Genomic DNA, 26696 nt, shown 5'->3' with positions numbered 1-26696 from the left:
CAGTGAATCAGCTTCCAAGCATTCTTTTCCCACCATCAAGCATCTTGCAATCAGTTGGGAACATGGCTTACTGCTCACATTGTACCATTTCTGTCGTTACGCTTCAGTGTTGCCAGTAGGGGCTCTTGGTTTGAGAAACATGATAAAAGCGAAATTTGAAAATTCAATAACTTAGGAAAATATTTTCTTTTCACACAATACTTGGAGAACTGGTACAGCCGTGTCTATCGGTGTGTTGAAATTTAGAGGCAAACCAGCGACCACGAAAAAATCGCTAGAATACCCCTTTAAGCACATTGTGGATGCGTTCGGGTGCAGATACAAAGTCTGCAGACGCGGATCAGATGTGGATGATCAAGCAGTTATCCTCACAGGGCTCTACCTATAACCAGTAAAATACAAAAGAAAAAAAAAGAAAAACAAACACTGATTTAAAGGAACTTTAAGCTCACAGTCACAAAACATGAGGATTGACTATGTCCAACTGCAACACAACACGCACCACATTCTGCGAAGGAGAGGAAGGGTCCGCTGGCATGTCTCCAGGTCTTCCTTCAAGTCTGTTCCAATGCCCAGCAGCAGCTTCTCCAGTGAGAAGGTTGGGGGTTCACAGCTGGCCTTGATATGCTGCATCCAGTGGGGGTGTGAGGTGATCAGTCAAGTGCGGCATTATACTACCTGCTCATTGTGGAAAATAAGTTGGAATTTTACTTTTAGTGCCATAAGAACAACCCAGTTAGCCTGCAGACCCTATGTCAGGCTTGCCGACCTCCACACATAAAAATCTATGGTCTATAAAACCTACATTTATGCTTCCAGTACACCCAGGAAAGGTCATCCAGATAGGGCCGCACGTGACTACTGTAAAATACCGGGCAAGCGCCCACTCAAAATTTAGAGATAATCGCGAAACAATGGGGGATGGGCGCTTGCCCAATCATCAATTTTACCTATAAATGTACTGTGCATATTCTTTCACATCTTAGAAATTTGGATATGGGCGCTTAATGTGGAATGGGAGAATGCGCGGTATTCTACGGTAAGTGAATCTACCAATAAAGTAGAACTGAAAGTTACTTCTCTGTGTTCTTTGCTGCGTTACACTTCGAACTCGGGGAAAAAAAGCTGTCTCAGGACAAAAACAAAAAAAATTGAGGTGCGTTATATTATCTGTTTGGTAGTGTATGAAGCACTGCCAGTAAGTAAGAACTGTTATTGAAATACAAAAGAACTACAATACTAGTTTATTGTTATTTCCTCTGAATTCTGCATACCTCAATTTACTTTTCAATGTAATCGCCTTCACTGTTTCACTGGTAAGACTTGAGCCACCTCTCAACTTTGCCTTCATGTTATTTGTGGTCCTAAAGTATTTCTGCAACAATTTCATGAAGTAATGATCTTAAAACTTCAGAGACATGCATTGAAAGGCCAGAAATTGTAAAGTGTTAGTTGCCCTAAAACTTTAATTCCCTCTCTCAGCCAACTCTTCCATGACACGAGAAGGCCTACTTTCTTATGAATCATTATGGATGATCTGTCAACCTTCGATAAACATTAGAACGAATTCGGGCACCATTCGTTCACTTATTGCATTTTGTCCTTAAATATTGCAAATTTGCTAAAATGTCACATGGTGCAACACTTCTCGATCAAAAAATTATATCACGGGCTGGACTTCACAGTGGGCGGGCCATTCTATCGACTTAGCAAAGCACATATTGTAGATATGATCACAATCTCACGAAAAGGTGTGAAGGAGCGACTAATGGATGACGGAACACAACTGCATATGCATAACTCCCAAGCAAATTCTTGCACAGGACCCATGCACAAACGACACTTACTTTCTGAACGCGCCTCAAACAATGGCCACATTTTTACTTGCGTAAGTGTGAATTAGAGTTACTCATTCACGAAACACGCACACATGCATGCATGCGCATAATCTTGTGAGGACCACTTCTCCAAAAAGAATGGCAATCAGCTTGACCTGCAGCCAGATGTATCAAGGATCTTGCTCTAAACAGTGACCTCGTCAGGCACTCTGACTGCCTTTAGCTATGATCCAACCGACCCGACTCAACCCTCAACCCTCGACCCCTCCCCCCCCCAAACAATACTAGCAAAAGGATTGTCTTGAATAAACACACTAACAGTAACAACAGCCTACTACACTAGCACTATAATGGCCAAATCTGCAAGCCTATAAATCAGGGTGGGGGAACGCAAGCTACAGGGTGACAAAGTGGTTAGTAAAAGACTGGAATGTACTCATCATCCCAGGTCAGTTTCCTAGCCTTAAAAGTGTCCCACAGACTTCGCTTAAGAGGATATCGCACCTCCCGAACCCTATGCAATTCCAATGGAAACTTTTTAGTATTTTTTTTTCAAGAACCACCGAACAGATTGACTTGGGATTGGTTTTATTAGAAAGATAATAAAAAAACTCAGTAATATTGCGGCGCTACATTTTCCTATTTTTAAGCTTAAAATGTTTTACGGGAACCTAAAGATGGTTGAAAAAGCCTATTTTTCTCGTTCCATGCTTCATAAACATTTAAAAATAAACCTAGGCCTAAATACAAATTTAGGCTCGACCAGGACGTTTTTAATATATCTCTTACAAGATCTTTTTTCCAGAGATTCTCATTGTAACAAATTTTAACCAAGTTTGTGGCCCATCAAAACATAAAAAAATCCAGCTGTCAGGTGGCGCCATCTATGAGTGGGTACACAATTCTTGCTCTTGAAATTGCGCAATGTGTTATTGCGCCCCGGACTACTTGCATCTTCAAGGTCGTCGGGTTGACAGTCCGGATTTTGAGGAAAAGTGCCTCTCAAAATAATTTTTTTTTTTTGTTTTTTTTGTTTGGGGGGCGAAGATATTTTGCGGGTTATCGCGATAGTGAGTAATAGGTTGTACATCGCTCGAGCGCGCCCTTGGGAGGATGTTCCGTTCTTTGTTGGTGTTTTGGGGTCACACAAATGCAAGTAAAAAGTTTCTTGTTTTTCTTTTTTTTCTTTTGTTTGGCGGCAGAGATATTTAGCGGGTGGGTGAGAGTCATTAGTTTTCAATCGCCAGAGCGCGTCATTGGGAAGATGTTCCATTCTTTGTTGGCATTTTGGGCCAAGAAAAAGGGAGTGAAAGATTTCGTGCTTCAAGCAGTCGTTGCGTGAGGCCTGAAGTTAGCAAATGCAGGAAGACAAAAGCTACCGAAGGGTCAAATAGTAGATACAGTCTTACCACTTCTTTCTGTTCGAAATAGGATAGGTGATTTAATCTGGCGATTTCAAATATTCTGCAGAGATGCATTTAAAATATTTACTTATTTTAAATGTGGAAGAAACATACGTGAGTTCGTCTATTTTGTTTTAATTTCAACATTCGCTTTGCATATCAGCTTGTGGAGGCTGATTTTTACCGTAATAAAACAAACATTGTGAAAATTTCTTCAGTGAAGCTAAGAACAGAACAAGCTTTTTGGAAGTAGGCGTGAAGGGTTGCTATTTGGAAGTTGTGAAAGTCGTGCTGAAGATTCTTTGTTTGACCCGAATCAGCACACTCTTGATTCAGTATTTTATGAAATAAAGGCAAATGTATTAGACAAGAACCCGCACGCCTTTTATTATGGTGTTCGTCGATTGCACTGTCTTGGCTGCGATGAGCCCTTGGTCGGCTGTTACTGTTGGGCGGCGGACAAAAAATCTCACCAGAGAACGGGCGGCGGAGAAAAGCTCGCCGGAGAGAAGCTCACCAGTGAAATGCTCACTGCAAAATCGACAAATGCAGAGAAAAGCTAATTTATGATATATTTTATAATTGTTCGCACAGCGGTGTTTATATTTAAAACTCACGTCCGCACTTTGCTTAGTGCTCGCGCGCTTTTTGCGTGTTCGTATATTTGTAAAACTAAGTGTTCTCGTTCAACCCCAGAAGAACAGCTTACTTTCTAAGAAAAATGGGGAAGAGGCAGACGAATCTACAGTTTTGCAGAATGCGAACACAAAAAAGTGAAGAACGCTTTTTTTTTTAAACTTTTACATGGAGACAGGGCATTGCCTCAAAGTTGAGTACTACGAAAAGCAACAATGTTTGTTACCTCTGTCTCGGCACCAGACGACTCCTGGCCCCGAAAAGTATCAAGTTCGTCTTAGGCCACATAACCGAAGGAAGTCATTGTTTACTACAAAGCAAAAAAAAAAAAAAAAGACAAAGCATAATAATACTGCGTGCGTAGCCAGCCAACTAGGCAGCGCACCCGTGGCCTAACGGTTACCGTGCTTATCTTCCACGCAAGTAGCCGAGGTTCGATGCCTGGCCGCGGATACACCTTTTTTCATTGTTTCTGTAATGCCGCGTTCTGGTGAATTCCAGAACCCTGTTGCTTATTCGAGGTTAGAATGTTCTACGTGCCGGACCTCCTACGCCGGTTGTTCCAGAAGCCCACGCATGCACGTAACGAGCTCCGCGTGGAGAGCCGGAGTCAGTCCCGATCCTGCTGTTTCGCCGACATCGACGCCTGCGACGCCAACCTTCAATTTTGTTCGCCCCATTAAATGTTTAGTTTTTTTTTCAGTTATTCACCGCGTCATCATTTGTCATTCGTGACATTATCGTTATCCTTTAAATGCAAAAAAAAACACTATTTACAAAAACGAGAAACAATCTGGCCAGAAATTATGATGTTCGATAAAACGGTGTTCTACGAAACGGCTTCGATGAAATAGACCTATTGCTATATTACGCTAGCATTAAGGATAATGCAGGGATTGGCATTGCACGCGTCACACGTGCTGGCCTCAGCAGTAGTAACTTTTCTAAAACAAGTACCTAAAACAAATGGCATCTTGCACGCGCGTTCATCAATGCTTTATTTTGGTTACTTACTTCGAACCTTTTATACGGGGAAGGCGTGCGCGTGTGGCGCGTGGAACACCAATCCCTGCATTCTCCTTGATGCTTGGGTAATATAGCAAATGGTCTCTTGGGTTCAATTGCATGGCATTCATTTAAATGACTCTGATATAACAGAGTTCAATAAAATATCGAGAGCTGCGAAGAAATAATGTTAAAACGGTTTGTAAAGGTGAGCTTTTCTCCGCATCTATCCAAAGTCTGGTGAGCTCTTCTCCGCATCCGCCGGATCTCCAGTGAGCTTTTCTCCGCCGGAGAACAGCGCAACACCGAGGGGTTCACGGGAGAAAAGTTTACCGAAAAACTGACAGATACTGAGATAAACCCACTCAAGAGTTATACGATCAAGCTTTTAAATTTAGTATTTGCGGCTCTACTCTGGGTGCCCTGTGGGGAACACCAAACGGAGATTTATACAATATTCGTATATTGCAGACACCAAAATGAATGAAAAAGCAGAAGTCCACAGTTTTGCAGAATGGGAATAAGTAACAAAGGGATATACACGTCTTTTTCTATAAAGACATTGCCTCAACGTTGAGTTTTATGAACAGTAACGAAGTGACCTTGTCAATGCACCCGACGACCACAGTGAGCCCCCAAATTGTGTCAGGACCCATCACACCAGAAATGTGAAGTTACTACAAATAAAAAAAAAAAATATGGAAAAGAATGTTTCTTTTGTTTATATACCAAAAGAATGCCATTTCCGAAAACGAAAATCGTAGGTGAGTTTCCACCGCATCCATCAAGAGGCCGATGAGCTTTTGTCTGCGTCGGTCGGTCTTGCGGTGAGATTTTCTTCTATTAGCTTTTTTCCGAGATTTGTGACTTCGGCATCGATCTCAACCTTTTTTATGTCGGAAACGCAGAAGATTGCACGGGCCTGAAAGACGATGCCGGTTTTCAGCCATCACATTTTCACAAAGCGAGGCACCTAAGGTTCTGTGGCGCACTAGAAGATCACTCGCACCTACACCGGACATTTTATCGAATGCCGTTTCATTGAATGCGTCATAGGTTTCTGCAATAAAATTTGAAAATTTTTTATTGTCCTCTCGTACGACAGACACCTGGATGGCACGGCGGAGGACACACCTGCATGGGGTGTACCCAAGCGGATGGATTCGAGTTCCACCACGTCCCCCTCCACTAGTCCAAAATTTTTCGTTTTGTTTTGTTAGCAGCGTTTTTTGGCCGGCTATTAAGATTATTTGTTTAAAAATACTGGCCAATTGTTGCAATTGAACGTTTCGGTACGGGACGACCACTTTTTCGGTGAAATGGCATTCGATGAAATGTCCCGGAACCTACACGTTTACCACTTTTTTTCCTTCCGAGTTATTTTCCCGATTATTCCTTTGCTCGGCGACAACTCAGGCCAAGCTTTGTACACCCCCCACCCCCCGCTTTTTTTTTCTCCCTAAATAGAAACCGACAAAACACGAAGAAGGCCACGACTCCTCTATATGCCATATAACGACACCTACCCTAGCCACAAGCCAGTGGACCCCCTCTAATAGACCGATCTCATCAAGTGTTCGGCACATGCGTGAAGCCGACATAACTTTAGTTCAGAAGAAGCAGGCGGCAGTGTCCGAGACGGCTCGTGCCATCTCGTGCTTTTCACGCTCAGAGTTTCAGCGAGGTTCGGGCACGTGCTAAAATACTAAAGTTCTCTCGATGCATTTGCGGCAGCGGTAGCGGAGTCAAACTGGCTGGGATCATAAAATGTTCGTCGTTTCATTAACCTTTTTTGTAACATCGCGGAGGTTTGTGGAAATTTCAACTCCGACTGAGAACGAAGGTGGAAGCCGTCCCGCCCAATATGGTGCCTCTATTAGCCGCGAGAACAAACTTGCGATCAGTGTAATGATTGGTTGCTCTATCCTCCCCGTGGCGTCACTGGCAGAACAGTGGTTTTGTCCCCAGGAGATTAGGATCGCGCGAATAAAAATATAGGCCCTGTGGCACTGCAGTCACGATAATTCTTGCCTTGCAAAAATAAGGCAAATATTATCATGGAATATATTATCAGCCAATACAGCCGAATCTCGTTAATTCAAACGCGAGGGGGACTGAAAATTTGTTTGAATAAAGCAAAGTTTGAATTACCAGGAGCTTCCTCCCATACAGACGCATAGGATGGGACCTACATGTTAGTTTGAATTATCCGCAAGTTTGAATTAATGAGAGTCGACTGTACTAAATCATTTCCGAGACGGCTCTAAAACTCTACTCAAAAAACTTTTTTCCTCTTTTTTTTTTTTTTTTAAATAGATAACTCTAGAAACTGAAATAAGGTATTCTCTGCTGAAATAAGGACTATACCCGTTGGTGCACCGATCTCATGTTTTTAAACTTGAACCGGTCATAGCATGCGATGAAGACCACTGAGGAGGTGGCCGCAGTACATGGCTCACTGATATGCAAACATTCGACTTTATCTCAGTTTCGCTTGACATATAATTAACTAATTAAAAAAAAACTACCTGTGATTTTGTAAAAAATATAATCACATGACCCACAAATCAACTAGCGCACTTTTACTCTTTTACTATGTGCAACAGCGTTTACTTATTTGAGTGATTTGCGGCGGCGGCATCTCGTCCGGGCGAACAAAACAACAACAAATACGGTGCTCGGTAAAATATGCTAGGGCCTTAGTGGCAATTCAGTTTTGAGAAGCAATTAATCGGAACATGTAATTATGGAAGTTATTGTTTTAATAACTTGTTTAAAGCATAGCTTTGTCACAATAAAACTACGCTTTGATCAGTATGTATATAAGACGCAACACTATCTAAACTTGTGGTTTTTATTTTTTTTTGGCTTTTCGGCAGTACAACAGATAGTTCTGATTTTGTGTCATTTAGAAAACGCACACCGATTTAGCAATCGGGGTGGCCGTTGCAATCCGGTGCTCTAGAAAAATAAGTGGGGACTGGTTCATCTCGTTTCTTTTTTCGTACAAGGAGATCGGACGCTTTTTAGAGTAAGTAGCTTTATTTTTTAAAGCACTACTTCGCGGGAATGAAAAGTAGGTTCTGAGGGGCTGTTATTTAGGATGCAACATTATTCTGACTTGTGGTAGATTATTTCGCAACATTATGACACGACACATGGCATATTTGTAATGATGATATCAACAGTCAACATGCTATTTGGAAATCCCATCGTACGAAAAACCTCGGAACGGGAAGAACCGAGCCAAAAGAATCCAAAGTATCAGGCAGCTAAATGAGGCGTTCTCTAACCGCGTTTTTTTCTTCCTAATCCGGTAAGAATGGGACAAAGGGCCCCTTTGCGATGACCCCGAGGCCCACAACACTCCCCGCTATCCTCTTTTTGAACGAATAAAAAAACAAAGCCATTCTCGCAGCTCCCAGGGCGCAGAGCCTTCTGCAGGGTTGTGAAACGGGATGGGTGGGTTAAGTGGGGGACTTTCAGGGTCAAGCCCTCCGCTGATAACCGGAACAAAAAGTCAAGCTTTTTCTTTATTTTTATTTGGAAGTAGAACTATATCGCGTAAGCAATGAAAAGGCTTCCCCCCCAGTGCCATCTGGATTTTGAAAAAGTTCCTATGGGAGATGAAATTCTACTGTGATATCCTCTTAACAAGCCTTTTCCTACACCACAGAAGTCGATGGACCACTAAAAGTCCACAGTTTGGACACTTGACGGACAATTCGAGAGACTTTGCAGGGCTGATGGGAATGTCACCTGAAAGCACTGCGATGCAGTGAGCAACCAGTCCTTGGTGGCAAAGTAGACAGACTCTGACACCGAGTAACCGCAGGCGATCGTTGAGGTGAAGGCTCCTGGGAAAATGACCACAAACTGCCCCTTCTCTTGGACAGTGCGACTCAGGGGGCAGCCGTTCTCCACCAGCAGGGCAGGCGGCACCTGCAGACACCAGTGCAAATCACCACTTTAAAAGAGCCCCAATCAGAATGGGGAGCACTTCATTTCATCTTTTCCTTGATCAATCAAACTGTAGGCTCTCATTTTACTGGTCATGCAATGCTACCCCACTTTCCCATTAAAAGTTTCCCCTATTCCAAGTTCCATGACCAGCTAGATGGCCCTGTGACCAACCTTCGCATTTTTATAACTTATTAACTCTCTTTAGTTGGCGACTTGTGCATACTACACTAAAGAGGTCTTTTTTGTAATTATGAAAATATGGCAAAAATTGTACTATCACTCAAGTATGCTTGAGTCAAAAGATTAAGACAGCCTCACCGGTTGTCTGCAGTGACAAATTGCAAATGCTTACTTTTTACATTGACATGGTACTAATAATAAGAGAATGAAAATACCAGTTTCTATTTCCCACTACATAAGGCTTGGAAAATAGCAGATGGCATTGATTCTTTACTCCAACGGCCGAGATTTTTTCCCAAAAGGTATTTCCCAGTGGTCAAGTTTTGTTTCCTAAGGAATAGCATACAAAAACAATCAATTCACACATTTTTTTTTTATTAATTATCTAGCGGGAGGACATACAGTCCTTGCAAACGGTTCAGGTTTAAGAGCATCAAATGAAAATATTTAAGGCAAAAATTGTCACCTTTCTCTTATTAGTTTGGCACGTTCGCTTCCGCGACATTCCAGCGGTTTCAGATTCTGAACCAGAGTCACTTTACAAAGCTTCTGCAACGAATGGTAAGCTCTCATCTTCCAATTCAATTCTGAGAAGAGTTAAAAGTTTGAATCCGAAGAGCCGGGGCTCTAATTGCCACTACCACCAGAGCAGCTGCCATGGAAAGAGACCATCTCGGCATATCAAATGCGCGGAGCATCCAATTTCAAAACTATATATAGCCCCAGCAAAGTGAAATACTGTGTGAATATAATGTTTATAGTTGACCAAAGACATAACAAAAAGCAACACCTTCTATGGTGCATAGTTTCGCGTTTAGGCGGGCACCTTCAAATGTGTAATCGCCACCGTACATGATCGGTGACGACCGACCATCAAAAAGTTAAACTGGGTGCCTAGTCACTTCCTCTAGCAAAGTACTATACAGGGTATTCCACGTAACTTGAGGAAAGGTTTAAAAATATTTTGGTGCATTTTAGGAATACGAAACCAAAGAAATAAGCATGTTCATTGTTTTGAGCAAGTCAGGCTATTTTTGTACTTTGCACAATTAACTAATAATTAAGATCAATTAATAAACTTTTGAAATATTCAATTTAGAGCAAAGGCTTTTAATAACAAAGTTGTACAGTGTCCTCAGAAAAATCCAATTCAATGGCTTTTATCAAGAAACCTCTAACACTGTTAATTTTTCTGGGCTTCAAAAAAAGCCCGCAAATTACGAAACAAAAACATGTAACTTTGCGCTTGAGAGCCTTGTATTGCAGTGCTCTCAGCCATGGCTTGAATAGACTAAGCCCGCATGCTGAATAGAACACTGTTGACAGGGTGCTCTTGAAATAGTCTTTTTTTTTTTTTTTTCATAATCTGCTAGCTCTTTTCAAAACCCTGAAAAACGGACAGCGTTAGAGGTTTCTCGATAGAAACCGCTCAATTGGATGTTTCTGAGGATGTTCTACAACTTTGTCAATGAAACTTTTGTTCTAAATTGAATATTTCTAAAGTTTATTAATTGATCTTAATTAATTTGTTAATTGGGAAAAATACAAAAAAAATAACCTGAATTGCTCTAAACAATGAACATGCTCATTTCTTTGGTTTCGTCTTCCTAAAGTGCAACAAAATATTTTTAAATTTTGGCTCAAGTTACGTGGAATAGTACCCCGTATATGGTTTACAACAAATATCCTCAAAACGCTGCTAGTCAAGACAAGGTAGCAGAACTCCACTAGACTCCAGTTTGCTTAAAAATGGGCTATTAACCAAAAGATTTTTGCAGAATATTTGCAGGTAGTATTTAATAAAGTCAATCAAAAGTTAGCAGGTCAATTTCTACTAGCAGCACTGGAGTGTACCTCCCCCAGGGTCTTACCAGAGAAAGTTGAGACATTAAATAGATTAGCTAGCATGCTAACCAGAATATAACTGATAGTGGGGCGATTTTTCCAACATGCAGTAGCAGCTCTCACCATGGCACAGTCGGAGGGCAACCAGATGACACTATCCTTACAAACTTGAGGCATAATGTCCTTCATGGCAGAGTGGAACCTCTGGGAGCTTTGGGCTGGAACACTGTACCTACAGGATTGCAATGGGAATGCTTCAAAAGTTGCAAACTCTCCAAACAATTGCCACATATTGTGTTCACCAAAAAAACTGCAAGCATGAAAAAGCGCTTTTAAGAGAAGCGTTGCCGTACCCATGCAGGCTTGTACAATACTTTCCCATGGGTAAACTGAAGTCGAGACTCTTATGACAGAGGAAAGTGAGTCTATTAGATTTCATCAAAACAACGAAGCATTTTAACACTCCTTTTAAAACATTTAAGGGAGGACACTGGCTAGAGATTTAACTTCTGAACTACTCAAGTGATCGGATGAAATCTGCAGGAGAGATTTAACATAAGGTATAGGTGTATTGTGCAATCTTTCAGTTCCCTAGGACAATTTTACATACCTGCATAAGATGTGCCATTCTTTGTTAAGAAATCTAGGATATGCAAATGAACCTACTGAGCACCATTTTGACTGGTTGAATATAAAGTGGGGATGTGGGACTTCGGGCCATCTAGATTTTATAACTCAAATGTATATTTCGGGAAGAGTCATTACCTCAAAACATCAGATGCACATCTGTCCTATGTCAATTTTTGAAAACATTGTTTTTTCTCAATGAGGACTTTAATTTAAAACAAAAACAAGTAGATAACCCGATTCCTCAGTAAATTCGAGTTCAGAAACATCTTGATTGTGGTATCAGAATAATTTTACCTTCGAACAAAAGATTCCTTTGTATGAAATTCGCAGCAAAAAGTGGAACTGAGAAAAATGCATTTGAACACCGAACTCCTTTACTTTGTCACTGCCTCACAATGTGTTATGCACTGTAGACCGCATATAACGTATGTCGCGGGAGTCGCGAAAATCCGCACTATAAGCGGTACCGCGCTATAACCAAAGCATCAATTTTTCAGGCCAAAATGCATGCCACGAGACAACTTACCTTTGTAAAAGAATTTCTTTTATGTTAGATGAAAAATAAAGCTTACTTTGAGGAAAGCCTTTATTTCACCAGACTAGTACAGTTCTCTCTCAAGCGTGTTACACATTTTGAAAGAAATGAGCGGCTTTTGCCTTTTAACGGCGTTGCGGGTTGCGGACGGACGTTGCGAGCGTTCAGGATTGCTAACCCTAATTACTTTTCTCCGGAGATGAAAACGCTTGAAAATTCGCATCCTTCATACGGTATGCGCCAGTAATACCTTGAACTTGAGCACACGCATGAAATGCGCCAAATAAGGAGTCCGGGCGATGTTCGAGGACACAAGTGCTTAGAAATCACCACTGTAGTCGAAGTAAGCAAACACGACAACACGGGCGTTTCTGCCGTCTTGAGAGCGCCGCCACGACATCGCCGCACGAGCAGGTGGATCTTTCCTTCTAGTAAGTGCTGGGTTATCATAGCGACACACAACGAAAATTCACAGTCAAGGATAGCGCTTTTACGTAGAACGATGAGATGAACACCGTCTACGACAACGATCATAACCGACGCCATGTTTGCGGATAGAAGCAGCCGGCCCGCGACCAGCATGCAACGCGCGCGAACACTACTCGACCTGCGATTGGTCTGTCGTTGCAGTTGTTTGTTTCCAACGCACGTGAATGACACGTGCGTGCGTCCCTCCGTCGCTATGGCAACTGAAGCCTTTCGCTTCTCCCCGCTTCTTCGAGAAACTGCCCCGCGAGTGCCGCTTGCGGCTCGCGCCGTCAGCGCCGTTATCTAGTGTCGCACAGGGAAGCGTGCTCGCTGCTCCGGTCGTCGGCGCGGCCGGCGGGCTGTGCCAGAAACCGCACTATAACCGTTATTTCCCTTCGCGCGCCTGCAATTTAAGCGGTATGTAATTACATGGAGTTCTATGGGGGCGAACCGGTGGTTTAAAAAAACCGCGTCATACCCGGTCCTGCACTATAAGCGGTTACGTTGTAAGTGATCTATACTGTATTTTATATCAACTTAACTACTTGACATACGGTTATCGAATTTGGTGCACGAGTGTATAATTAGTTTCAAAAACCAAAAAGGATAAAAATAAAAAATGAATTCTTTAAAAAAAATTTTTTTTTTTTAATTTAGGCCCCCCTCCTTTCTAAAGAAATGTCTTGTCCCTACAAAGGATAGCTCTAGACTTCATACAACCCAAATACCACTGATTTTTGAGATAAACATCTAAGACTAATTAAACATGACGAGTTAAACTTTTTGCAAGACAGCTCTGGTACCATATTTTGTTGGCACCAGTGTGGAGGTACTCAATCCATGGCAGGCAGTGGGGGTCACGATACCAACAGCCCGTCGTAAACAGCATGCTGAGGTGCAGTGTTGGAATAGTGACACCTGGAAAAATTAATAGAATTTCCTTAATAGAAACAACACTATCTAAAACTGCCAGCATGTGCATGGTGCAATTCTCAAGTGGCACTCACCAGAGACAGGTCCCATGCAACGTAGAACGGTTCCCGGGTTGTTTGTGAACACCTTCAAGTTCCAAGGGTGTCTAGAACGCACATTAATGATACATGTTTGGGGTAACTTAGTAGGTCACGAGAACGATGACTACTCTTATGTTGTTAATCATTTGGGAAAAGACAGAAATGCTCACAAAATACTTTTTTCAGACATCACGCTGAGGAAGTTAGAATTCTTTGGTGTTGCATGCTGATCTACTTTAGGCATTCTGAGGCTAACAAAATGTCATTTTAAAAGCATAACCATCTGTGCCATTTATCCACTCGTATGCAGAGAATTTAACAAAAATTAACAAACAAACAAAACTTTCCAGAATTGAAACTAACACCTAGAATGTATGAACCGAAGACATGTCCACGATTAGCACAGATCAAACTGGTAAAGTGTACACTGATCAAGCAATAAACGAAAGATAATGAGATGTAGGAAATTAGTTACTTTGCAAATGGAATGACTCGGTTGGTTGGAAACCCACTTCCATGAACACTGCTGTCAATGTTGCCAGCATGAACGCAGACATGCCGCTTCTGGTCAATCACCATGCCCCAGTAGTCCTTCTGCACAGTTAATTAAAAGTCTGCCTTTTGAAACCATTCTCTTATAAAATGTGTGTTGAAGTCATGCATGGTTTTAAACAATATTTACCATGCATGACCTCAACACTTTGGCATGAGTTATGCACTTCAGTACTGACCCACATTTTTTTATATCATTCTACCTAGAACACTGCACTGCAGGGTAGTAAAGATTTCTGCCAGGAATGTACTCTGAGCCTGAGTTGGACCTGGTCTGCCTCAGTCATTCAACTAGTAAGGCAGACCAGCAGCCAAGCTGTGGCAATGCACTCTTGCGTCATGTTTTTCTAAGACAACCGTCACAACTCCCTGGGCTGATTTAAAGGGCCATGCTACCCTAGCTGCTTTTCAGGGCAATTCATGTCCCCGAGATTTTGAGGGCTGCGAGCTAAAAAGTCTGTGCAGCTCTGCTCTTGGGCCAGACATTATCAGATTAAAACTTGCCATATGGCATAGTTTTCCCAAGTACCGTAGAATACCGCGCATCCACCCAATCCACTCTAAGCGCCCATACCCAAATTTGTAAGATCTGAGAAAATATGCATCGTACATTTATGTGTAAAACTGATGACCAAACAAGCGCCCATCCCCCATTTTTTCGCGATTATCTCAAAATTTTGAGTGGGCGCTTGCCCGGTATTTTACAGTAGGCAAAATACAGCGACACATTTCTGACCTACTCTGAACTTGGATTGCTAGACAGACATGCCTCTTGTGGCCCGGACCAGGGTTGGGGTAGTACTGTAAATCACCAGACCTGCGCAGTACTTTAATCGTGCCATCGCAAGACCGTAGAAATATATGTAGCTGTCCAATGGCATGTATGTGTAGTATAGTGCTATATGCTTTCACATATTCCTTTTTTTGTCTCTCTCTCCCTCTCTTTGAGGACGTACATGCATGGTAGTCCATCAACCTCAGATGAAGCTAAACATTATTACTAGTTTAACCTCAATTTAATGAAGTCGTCTTTTGAGCCGAAAATTTTGTTAAAACGCGAATTTCGTTGGACCGAGGTTTTTGTTTTTTAGCATTGCTATTGGTTTTCCAGGCTCCCAAAACCCTCCAATTGCCTCACATCTTGCAAGTGAGGGTTAACAAATAATATTCCATTACAAAATGTGGTGGTAATAGAAGAATGCAGTTCATCGACCCTCATTTTGTACGGTTATGGGAGCGGTGCCTAGCCCTGCAGGAGAGCGTGCAGTCGGGAAAGCAACCACTGGCACTTACGGAAGCCATAATGCTGTCTTTCAACTTCAAAATCGTCAAAAGCGAACTCTACGAAATTTCATACTGTATTTACACGAATGCAGGTAGACGCATTTTTCAATTTTTGAAAATGTGAAGTTGGGGAGATAGACTTACAATCGAATCAAAGCGTTCCACCGCCAACAAAATCTAAACAATCGCAATATCAAGAACACCTCGGCTCGTTACGAGTTCAGCAGCTGTACATGTGGCATTGCACTATTCTGAGCGCTCATTTTACAAGTTTTTTTTTTTTTTTTTATTTGCGCAAACGAGTATTATTGATGGCGTTTCACAAATTAGCTCGAATGTATGGCGGTGAACAGCGCAAGTCGCGCCCGACTCCCGGGGGTGACGGAACTTCTTGTAAAAGCCACTCTGGAGGCCGCTGGAACTACTGGAACAGCCTCACGCCTCACTCCCCGCAGCTTCTTTTCACAGTCGCAAGTCATTTGATCGAGTGTCGATATCATGCTTGAGCGTCAACTACTTTTTTTGCACTGACATGCTTGATCCGGGCAGTTCAGGTTTTTGGTGCTTGCTTATGGCCATTCTTCATCCGGAAGCAAACAACAACTGCACTGCTGGATGCAAGTTCGACACGTCGGAGTGGGTTGCGCTCCAGTGGAGTCTGCAAAGGCGCAGGATCTTAACTGTGGCGGCAAACAAAGAGGCTTCCATGGGCCAAAGACTGGATAGGTGGGGATGCCTTCTGGAGTTCGAGGTCAGGCTTGCAACGTACGCCGCGCACAATCGGTAACCGTGACGTGCAACGCGACCACCGAGCATTTGCGAAAAATTAAGTTGATGCTGTCATTTGCGAAGTGCGAGAATTTGTTGGACGACGCCGACGACGAGCTTTGTGAAAAAGATAATGACGGCACATTTCTATGCTTAGTTTTTGACGACAAGGTTTGTTTCTGTTAAATATTTTTTTCTTCGCTTTTTGATGTTGATTTGTGTATGTGCGATTTCCAAAGACTTTGTTAAACTGAAACTGCGGCGCAAAAGCACTTCACTAAATCAAGATAAAATACAATGTCTTCAATGAAAGAAAGATAGGGAGGCGAAAAAAATATTATAAAATCGCAAATTTCGTTAGATCAGGGTTTGTTAAATCGAGGTTCAACTGTAGTCCATAAACAACTACATTTCTTGAACAGTCATGCCACGCATATGTCGTGGCTTTAAAAATATTCTAAGCACTAAGCAGTAGCTGATGGTGTGGCTACTCTGTTTCTGTCAACTTCTCAGTGAATGCGATGAACCAACAAGTCCAAATCGTCTCTTTGAAGACAGAACATGAACACTACAAATCTAGAGCGCCACAAGCTAAAATGATTGTGACACAAAGAAAACATTAGCTTAAAGGGGCCCTGCAATCGTCTAGCTTTTTTGCGGTTTCCACGTCTCTTGGGGTTCGGGCAAGCCAGAGAGAGTAACTAAACATCAGTGAGTCATATTTTAACCGGACGACGCGGAAACCTCCTCCACAGACAAGGGCGACCCGCGGTACCGAAAGCGCGCAAAATGTGACGTCTTTGGTCCTGGGCTTACTACTGGTCAGAGCCGCTAAAAGCTTCTTTTTAGTCGAAATGCAAAATATAAGTGGCGCGAACCGTTTCAATTAGTTATAAAAGTAGTTTTTGTTCAGTATTTAAGATCAGAAAAGAAACGAACGCAGTTTATAAAGTACGGAAACAAGAAATGACTCGTCGACATACCCGCCACCAAGCGGTGGAAAAGGCGGTGCATACTAGAAAGGAGTAGTGGGATCAGGCACCGACATGGAAAGGTCCTGGATGTACGCGGCAGCGCTGCGGTCGTATGGACAGGAGGATCCGACCGGCTCCGAGCGTCCCGAAGGCCATCGGCGAGAGGCTTTGTCATGCGGTTTGGCCAATCGCGGTATGGCAGCGCAAAGTGGCTCCCATTCTGAACTGATCTTTACACCGTGTTTGCTCTCGTTTGTGGCCAATGAAGTGTAATGCCGAATTAGTGTTTAATCGCGCAGCAAATGCAATGAGAGCCGCTCTGGCCGCCCGCTGCATACAGCCTACCCAGAACGTGCTTTAGTGGTGCCCTCTTGCGCCGTCAACACGGAGTGCGGCAGCCGTGAGCGCTTGATGAGCTCACTACCCCTCCTCTAGTTCACGGCCACTCAAGCAACCAAGGACATCATGAGGGAGGTTATTTTTTGCTTGTTTTTGTAATTGTAATTTGCCTACAACTTTTAAAATAAAGTGAATTTCGAGAAAAGAAAAGTTTCACTAAGTTACTGCATTCAGTGCGCTCAGGTTCGGTGCAAATTAAAAACTAGTAAAGAAGTCCTTGCAGGGCCCCTTTAACCAACCCAGTAAAATATGCACATACACAGGAAAGACAGACACCATTTGCTCGCGAAGTTTAGATGGCAAAACACTGTGCCCACCTCCACGTCTTCATCCGAAGGGTCTTGCTTGTACCACATGGACATTGTGTTTCTTGCAACTCTTTGAAACACACTTAGTGACATTGTCCGTCCCTGTTGCAAACAAGCAGTGCAGTTAATTGCATCAGTGAACCAGAGGTTATTTTCCTCAATTTTTTTTCACATTTATGAAAATTAACCAAACTGCACTAAGCTTTCTCTTAAGGCCAACAATGAATGAGGAGAAGTCTGAATCCAAATGACAACAGCTACTGCCACAATCAATAATGAGAAAGTTTTCTGATTGGCAATAAATTAGAGTGTTTAATATGTAATGACTTCCAGCTTGCTTGTTTTTTTTTTTTTTAATTTGTGTTCACCCAAATGCATTCTGATATTTATACTGATGGATGGAAGTTGGTGACAGGACAAAACATTTGTTCAAAACATTTGTTCAAAGTTTGGGAATCCACGGAACTTTCTATGGATGTCAATGAGATTCAGCCTCTGATATCACCAAACCAGACATTTAAAATTTTGTTCCAAATGAAATCATTTATCTCAAAATATCCCCAAAAGTTCTAACTTCTAACCATCCCAAACAATTTCTCAACATCTCCAAAAGCTTCAGAAATGCCAGATTTTTCAGAACATACAACTTGTGTCAAACTGGCCCATAATTAAAAAATTACAGCATTCCTGTGCAACCCCCCTTAAAACACACACACACATGCTAGATGTAGTTAGTTTGGTAGGTGAACATCAGTCATGCAAAAACTACCTTTGTACATTATCAGCCATGCAATCTACCTGGTTGGTACTCTCTTCATAGACCATTAGGTACTGTTACAGTGACTAATATGCAAAACACATTACTGTGTGGATTACGCTCAGTATGTGTCCCAAACTCAAAAAGTGTATTTTTCGTTGTAACTGCCTTGCGTATGTGTCCTCGGTCGGTCCATGCTTTCCGCCGTGTCATGCCTTGAAACGAGGAACATTTGCCAAAAGGCCTCGAAACCTTTATACATGAAAAAAAAGTAGAAAGAAAGCCTTTTCAGTCAATGGCAGCTTAAATTGAGAACTACAAAATGGTTTCCAAGTTTTTCAATATACTCTAGAAATAGGGCTCAACACTACCTTATATTTATCTATGTAGAAAAGGATAGTTCTTTAGCATAAATGTAGATAGTACCACAAAAACAAATTAATTTATATTCTATTAACTTTATTACACTTGTCTAGGCACTGTGCTTTATGAAAGCTGTTGAACATGCATGCACGAAACGAAAGTTTTAATGAATGTGTAAAACAAGACATATGACAAACATAACATCACAATTAATTTATATCAGGAGCTTTCAGGTGAAATATGATCTATAATGAAGTTTAATCAGGATAAATTTGCAACATTTTACTCTAACCAAACGTGCAAAAGGCATGCACCTCATCTTAGAATATATAAAAGAAAAAAAAAAAAAACTGACTGCGAGTTTAAGGAATCACTACTTTTCACTCTACTGAAGCTTACTGGCATGCAAGTGGGTAACATGCAAAGCACTTGCAAGCAGAACAGCCTTGCATCTCCTGCTGCAAGACAAGCAAGACCATTTTTAACAAACCTCCACTGGATCTTCCTTATGAACTCCATAATCAACTGAACAGTCTTTTCCAGCACTGGAGACTGGAAAAGACAGCTTGTCTATATTGCTAATGACAGGCAACCATTTGCATATCATGCCATCTTCCAGAGGACTGTATCTGCTGATACACAAGTAAAGCCTGCCCCATTCTCAGATAAAAAAAGAACCATGACACCCACTTAGTCCACTTCCAAAATAAGTGCCGGGTGCGTAAAATTTTGCTCTTAACTACTGTTAAGAAGGATTCTCCTGTCAATTGAATCATGGCAATTCAGTACAGCAGTCAAAGCAAGCAGACAAAAGACAACATCAGCTTGCCTGTGGTCCAAAAGAGGCCTACCTTAGTGACACACTCGTTGCCAAACTCTTCCTCCAGTTCCTCTTCGGCAGAGGCAGCCGAGGCATCATTTTCAGCGGCCAACTGCTGTTCGTGATCAGCCTCCACCTCTTTCTCCACATTCGCTTTCTCCTCAGGTGACAAGAGGTCATATGGAAGCACAAACTTGCAGTATGCATCATCTACTTTGGATACCCTATCTTGGGCCTGTGGAAAATTGTTTCTTTTTTTATTTTACTCAAGAAAATTGATGCAAACACGTTTCAAAGTGTTAAAGACAAAGCAGCTTATCCTTGAGTGGCAGCTTGTGACAAGAAAACATGCAGAGAAAACATTCCCTTCAGTATGAAGTGAAAAGTACAATAAAATAAGTTTCTGAAATATGAGACATTCACTTGGAAACCTTGCTCAACTGTACCTAAAGCAAGACAACACCACAACATTATGTGACGCTGCAAAATCTTTTAGACACTTCAACTAAGTATGGGCACCATTTATGTTGCAAATAACTCACGGCTCTGGGAATGTGCATAGCATCGGCGACCCTTTGCCACTTCTTTTTTTCCATCACTTGCTGGATACCACCAAAGCTTTGGACAGTGTGGTACAGGTGAGACAGGTCTACCTCTATGCCACCAATCTGAAGCAGTTGCCAGGGAGGAAAATTCGGGGATTAAGGTGAACATGGAACCTCAGGGCCACAAAACCACTTTTTGAAGAATAGTTCACAGGGAAACTGTCGCCATTCTCACACTCACCAAAGGTGGCTGGTCGTCGGTGATACCCTGCTTCATGAAGCAACGTTTGATACATGCCGTGTGCTTAACGTTGGGCCCCCAACTGAACAAAGGCAAATGTGCATATTCAGAAAATAATTAATTGCTATACAGAAAACCAGGGTTACTTTTGAGTAATGCAATGATCAGCTCCTTTGAGACCGCTGCAGAAATCCTCCCAGTCCAACAATAAAGTTTGCAGGCTTACAAGCTTTGTTTATAGCACTGATTCCAAATAAACACTAAATATATTAGTGAGAAAGCAAAAACTGCTTGGCTAAAAAAAATGCACAAACATCCTCTATATCATATTGTACTTGAGCTCGGGAGGCACCTGACTTAGCGCAATCAAGAAACCTTGGGTGCTCAAAGAACTTATGGGATTTCGGGAGCCCACCTTGACAATCGCTTGAATCAGTAATTATCACACCCAGCAAAATTTTTAAAAACTCTCAGTGGACACAAGGAGAGGATCGACGGGCACAAAAAGACTGAAGGCTTAAAAATAAATGTCAAGATAAAACAAACAAGAAAATGTAATCTAGTACCATGTTTGCAGAGTTTAGAAAATAATCAATAAAACCAATCGGGCAAAAGCTTTTTGGAAGGGATGGAGCGTTACACTCACCGAGAGAACATTTGGTGGATGAACTGATTATGTGCAGTGAACCGCATCTCATCGAAGACCTTGCACTCCGGCTGCACAACAAAAATAACCATGTCTGGTGAGACATTGTTTCTCAAAAGCAGGTGTCAAAGGTACAGCAGATATCAAAGAAATAAAGCTATTTCAATCATTACCGTACACCAAGAAAGTACACTTGTCATGCCGAAAGGTCAAGGGTCACAGATGTACATTTGCGGACGATATGATAAGGCCCAAGCTAGCGCGTGGCTTCGAAGACGTCCAGTGCTATGCAGCAGAAGAAAGCAGAGTTATCATTGAGGATACAGCGTGACCGAGCAGCATTTCAGCAGCTGTTCAGTTTCTGTCTTTACTCCCCAATTGGTCGGCAAACTATCGCTCGATTCACAATGACATTAGTAGAGCTCGGTGAAATAAAATAATAACCGGATATTGTCATAGAACCAACAAACTTATATCAAGTGCCAGAAAACTGATCGCTCAGCCTGTCATCTTGGTGGTTTTAGACACGCTTGATTTTGCCTTTTGTTGTGGAACACCTCTACATTCAGCGCTGGAATCAACAGCAACTCAGTTACAGCCAGAGCCCTAGATATCCGCGGATAACCGCAGTAAACTGGCGGATGCGGATAAAAATTAGACAGATTTTGGCGGATTGTGGATTGGATGTCAGGGGCTGCGGATGCGGATATCTGCGGATTCGGATCTAAATTTTTGCTCGGTGGCATTCAGTTCGTGAACTGACGTTTCATCGACAGAATGTTTTGTCGACATGCGACGTTTGATCGAAAGGCTTCCCGTGTTCGTTTCATCGAAAAACCGGAGACGTTTCATCGCACACAACCGTTATTTTTGTAACAAATGTTTTGTGCCTCGCCTGGATTACAGGGGGGAGGGGGGCACGGTTTGCTTAAGCCTGCCTTAGTGAATCGCGCGCTAGCTTTTAGCAGCTTAGTGAAGAAATGCGTTGTCGACAAAACGTCGCAGGGGCATGTGCCCACAAAACATACAGCGTCGACAAACCGTGTGTCCATAAAATCTATGTCCATGAAAAGTTGCCCACGAAACATATTTCCACAAAACGCGTTTCGAAGAAATGATAGGGATCCTAAGAAAGATCCGATTCTCACTGAAGATCGCTTCAGTTGGTGTGTTTCATCTCGTCAAAAATGCTATCTATAGAAAAAGTAAAGAATGCAAGGCACCAATTGTCCCGAGAAAGCTAGTACTTTGGCAGGGAAAGAGCGGAAAACTTTCTCCGGTCAAAGAAACCCTCAAACGTACAAGTCACGAAAAATTAGAAGAAACCTCCCCCTCTCCACAAAGAGTAGTGTGGTCATGATTCCAAAAACAAAAGCTTCGATAGCGAGCGCAACCCTGTGGCGCCACGGCATGTAAAGTTTTGGAATCAACAGCGCACGCACATAGGCAGCCTGCAAACTGCCTGTGTGTTTCTTTTTCGTATGCTAGAGTCCTAGCCAAAAAAGTCTGGTAGCTCATATTCCTCTAACTATGACGCCAGGGCGTCGTAACCTGACGATTATGAACCTCTCTTGCTTTTTAATTGTTTGATGGAACAAAAATGTAATAATTTAGTATGCCCTTTTCAAACTTTCATATTTCAAAAGCACGCATCTGCATAAAGTAAGTGTTACAAAGCAAAAAAAAAAAAAATATATATATATATATACACACACACACACTTACTTACTTACTTTTTGTGTGCTTCCTCCGGGCAGTGTCGCGGACTCGAGATCATTTCTCCTTCTACGCGCAGTGTCTCGGGAAGGCTAATCGCTTTAAATATATATACGATGAAACTGATAACGATAAAATGACACCGACTGCGTATGGTGACCCGAAGATTTCTTTGTACAAAGATAAGCAAACGGCTTAAAAAGTGTTATTTATATATTTGTTGTTTTTTTTTCTTTCATTCGCGCTTGATGTTATGATATACAATAAAGGCCTGGATTGTGAGTCGGATGCGGTTCCACATTTTGCGAATGCGGTTCGGATACAATAATGTAAAAAAGTATGCGGATACAAAGACTGCGGATGCGGATCGGATGCAGATAATCAAACTGTTATCCGTGCAGGGCTCCAGTTACAGCTAATCAAGCGAGGAGCAGCGACAAAAATTTAACAGCTGCTGAAACCTCGATAATGGCCGAGCTTTTTTCTGATAGATGGTGCTGCAGGCCTTCTGATCCAGGCCCGGGCATTTTCATATAATATGCGACTGTACTGTGTAAAAAGTTGGATGATGCAAGAAATACATCAATAAAAAAGTGACCATACACAACATGAGAATGTGCACATCTACAGTCTGTTGCAGAATTGTCAGGGAAGGTTTCTCAAGATGGCATATGTTGCAAACTTGCTAAACTGATGCATACTTGCCTGTAAAGTATCATTAGTCAAGGAAGATCATCAAATACAAAATTTTTAAACATATATTAAACCTAAATACATAAACATTACATTGTTCTGCAGCTGTTTACACTATATGGTTCAATATTGTACTTGAACTGGGGAACTCCATGAGGCAGCAGTCTCTAACAGTCAGGTAAAGCCCACACAGTTTCTTCCACCTTGTCGATGACCACACTCAAACTGCTATAGTAACATTATTGTGACCACTGTTAGTAACAAATATGTGCACTATCATACGACAAAAACTAAATAAGCAATGCAGCATCAAACATATCCTTGTTGACAACTCCAAAATAGCAAAAGTATAGCAATAACGCAGAGGAAAGTGAAATGCCAGTTGGTCCCATAATTAATGAAGACGCATATAGCCAAGCACTCACCTGAAATGAAGAAGGCAGGATAATTCTGCAGATGCCGAACTTCTCAGCCTCCGCCCTGATTTTGCTGATGTAGCCGATGGGATCCTTTATTTCCTCTGCAGTTGGCCTGTAAGTAGGGGCAACCACCAGGCACGCTGCATCTCTCTCTCCTGGAAACTTCTTGCTGTGCAGTGGTGTCAGCTTCACTTTCTTGAGGTCTTCAAGAGGTCCCCGAGCCTTCCGGGAACTCCCCTTGCCTTTCGGCGCAAGCGTCGACGGAACAGGGGGCTCACTTTTGGCACTTGGTTTTCGAAACACCGAAATATTGCGCCTGCAGTTGAGCGAATGAGAGCTCTCTGTCTGGGTGCTGACTGACGTCTCTTCGGGCAATGCATAGTCGTCAGAGCTGTTCAAACTTGCAAACGAGTCTGAAAGGAGGTCGACATCGCTCGTGTTTGTGCCAACGGTCGCCTTGCTTGGAACTTCCTCCCGCTTGATCAAATTCAGCCCTGCTTCCAACGACGTTGATGTGCCTTCACGAGACCCCAGCAGCATTGCCCCAGCTGCAGTTACGTTTTCATCAAAAGCGCCCGAGAACTCGCTGGTCATGAGGCTTCTGATTTCCTGCGCACTTCCAAAACTGAGACGGCACGACATCACCTGAGAAATCTCGCCAGCAAGAGCATCGAACACTTCTACACCTCCTGACATAGAGTCGAGGTCGTGAAGGTCGGCTGGCGGATCTAGAGGATCGCCGGCGGCATCGGCAATGGTCTCCGAGAGGGAAGACGGCGATGGCTCGGAGAAACGTGCAGAGACCAGCTCAGTTTTTACCGAGTTTACTTTACTGTTCTCCGCTTTAAACTTTCGCCTATTGGTGCTGGCTTTTCGTTTAGCCTCCACTAGACCTATAGGAGTCAAGGAGGTTTTTCTCTTGGATGCGATGAGTGTTTTGGGAATGATGGGAGTCTTGGGAGAAGTCCCTTCTACCTTTTTTCGTATGTTCAACTTTTCCAGCAGGCTTGCACGGTTAGCAAAGTTAATCAACGGTTCATCGTCACTATCTGAAAATGATGCTTCCTGTAACGCAGCAAGCCCAGTTCCCTTGCTGCTCAAGGAAACCGGTTTTCGTTTTGGTGGAACGTCCTTTGTACCATTGTCAGTCGACGCCGAATAAGCCCTTCTAGTACACCGTCTCGCGCTGCTGCTGGAAGTGAGGGCGGTCTCGGATCTTCGTCGGACATCCAATGGCCTCCTCGACAGAGAAAGCTTTTCAGAAACTTTTAAGCCTGGTCTACTTCTTGTCCTCTTTTCTTTCTGCTCCATCGCTGCTTTCTTTGAATCCAACCTCGTCGATACGCAGGGCCCTTTTAAAGATGGATTCCGAAGGCCAACTCCTTTGCTAGGCGACAGCCTCAATGCCTGTCTCCTCTCTACCAGATTTTGAGTTTTTTGTGCCTCTTTCTTCAAGCTTGTACTTCTGAAGCGACCCGAGCCGCGCTTTGTTTTTGTTGGTAATGCCAGAACCAGCGGATACTCCTTGACAGGGCCTAGGCTTCGCGTTTCCCTCCTGAAGACTGCAGCTAGCGAGTTCCTACCAACTTTCCTTGGTGCGACGTGGCCCTTGGCAGTGCTGAGGAGCTTCTTGGCAATCTGTGCCGACTTCGACTGCTGCTTCTTGGCTGGCGGCAGCATCTGAACTTTTGCTCTGCCGGGACCCTGCCGTCTTCCAAGACACTTCCCGGGAGCCTTTTCCACAGTTGTCTTACCAAAAAACACAAAGTTTCTTGTTTGCGGTGACAGTGGGGAGACGTCCCTCTCGCTATCCGAGTCGTAGTCGACTATTGGCGGGACCAATTTTGCCTTCCTTACATGTGGCGTGATCCCACCCCTGGCCAAAGAACCACGTGTCGTCACACCCGAAGAGTATGCCCTCACGGAGGCTGCCAACCTGGGTGAGAGCCGTGTCAGCCGGACACTCAGTTGCTTTTTCAGGACTATCTTCTCCTTGCAGAATATGTCTTCCCTTGTGTCCGACGGTCTCTTTGGAATGACACTGCTGCTCTTGGTAGCATCGCAGACAGATTTTGCAGATGGTTTCACTGGCTCACGAACAGTTCGTGACCTCAGCACATGACCTCCTCCACTTGGCTGAGCTGCTTTTTGGAATAATCTTTGTTTTTTGTATTTGGCTTTCAGAGCTGCCAAGCTAACGTTGCGCCTTGAAGCCAGCTTTGGTGCTGTGCTGCACTTTTTCATGTCCTTGGGCCTGTTTGGCATCCGAGTGCTCTTGGCAGTCTTTTCAAGAGCAATCTTCTTTTTGTCAGTTTTCTATGCAGAGAAGAAGGTGCGCATAATAGAATAATTAATCCTCATTGTCAAATTGACGGTATCTGCTACCCCTCCCAAGATAATGTTTACTTTTGAAACCCACCTCTATCTACAAACAGAAAGGTGATGAAGCAAATCAAGCTACATGTTTTTCACGTTGCAAACCAGACAAAAGAGGATATAGGGCAATTATACCCAGCTCAAATTAAATAAAAATAAAAAGTTAGAAAAGTCTGCGATAACAATATATAGGCGATTCGTGAAACATCAGTCAAACTTTCCTGCGAAAACAAGGTATATTACAGAAAATGTTTTACCACATGGTGGTCTCAATTAAAGGGTCTATTTAGGCAGTGTATTTTTGATTAATTTATCTTTT

General features: G+C 42.7%; 1 protein-coding gene across 2 annotated transcripts in view; it reads right to left on the bottom strand.

Moving 5' to 3' along the window:
- Positions 1-26696, bottom strand: part of LOC8032331 (protein Jumonji) — a 52524-nt gene that overhangs the window by 19546 nt on the left and 6282 nt on the right. Inside the window, exons 5-17 of one of the 2 annotated variants that reach the window (XM_029995524.3) lie at positions 24008-26317; positions 21174-21244; positions 20528-20609; positions 20284-20409; positions 19773-19976; positions 18727-18810; positions 17811-17903; positions 13992-14110; positions 13511-13581; positions 13307-13421; positions 10994-11102; positions 8642-8824; positions 503-627 (exon numbers count right to left, since the gene is read on the bottom strand). In XM_029995524.3, the coding sequence (XP_029851384.1) occupies positions 503-627; positions 8642-8824; positions 10994-11102; positions 13307-13421; positions 13511-13581; positions 13992-14110; positions 17811-17903; positions 18727-18810; positions 19773-19976; positions 20284-20409; positions 20528-20609; positions 21174-21244; positions 24008-26317 (3692 nt within the window). The remainder of the gene's footprint in view (positions 1-502; positions 628-8641; positions 8825-10993; positions 11103-13306; positions 13422-13510; positions 13582-13991; positions 14111-17810; positions 17904-18726; positions 18811-19772; positions 19977-20283; positions 20410-20527; positions 20610-21173; positions 21245-24007; positions 26318-26696) is intronic. The other variant, XM_029995525.4, reaches the window with a different exon arrangement.

Source organism: Ixodes scapularis, unplaced genomic scaffold, assembly GCF_016920785.2.
Source record: "Ixodes scapularis isolate PalLabHiFi unplaced genomic scaffold, ASM1692078v2 PGA_scaffold9__187_contigs__length_104089568, whole genome shotgun sequence".
NCBI lineage: Eukaryota > Metazoa > Arthropoda > Arachnida > Ixodida > Ixodidae > Ixodes > Ixodes scapularis.
Note: the sequence above shows the minus strand (reverse complement) of the source record. Positions and strands in the feature narration are given on the sequence as shown.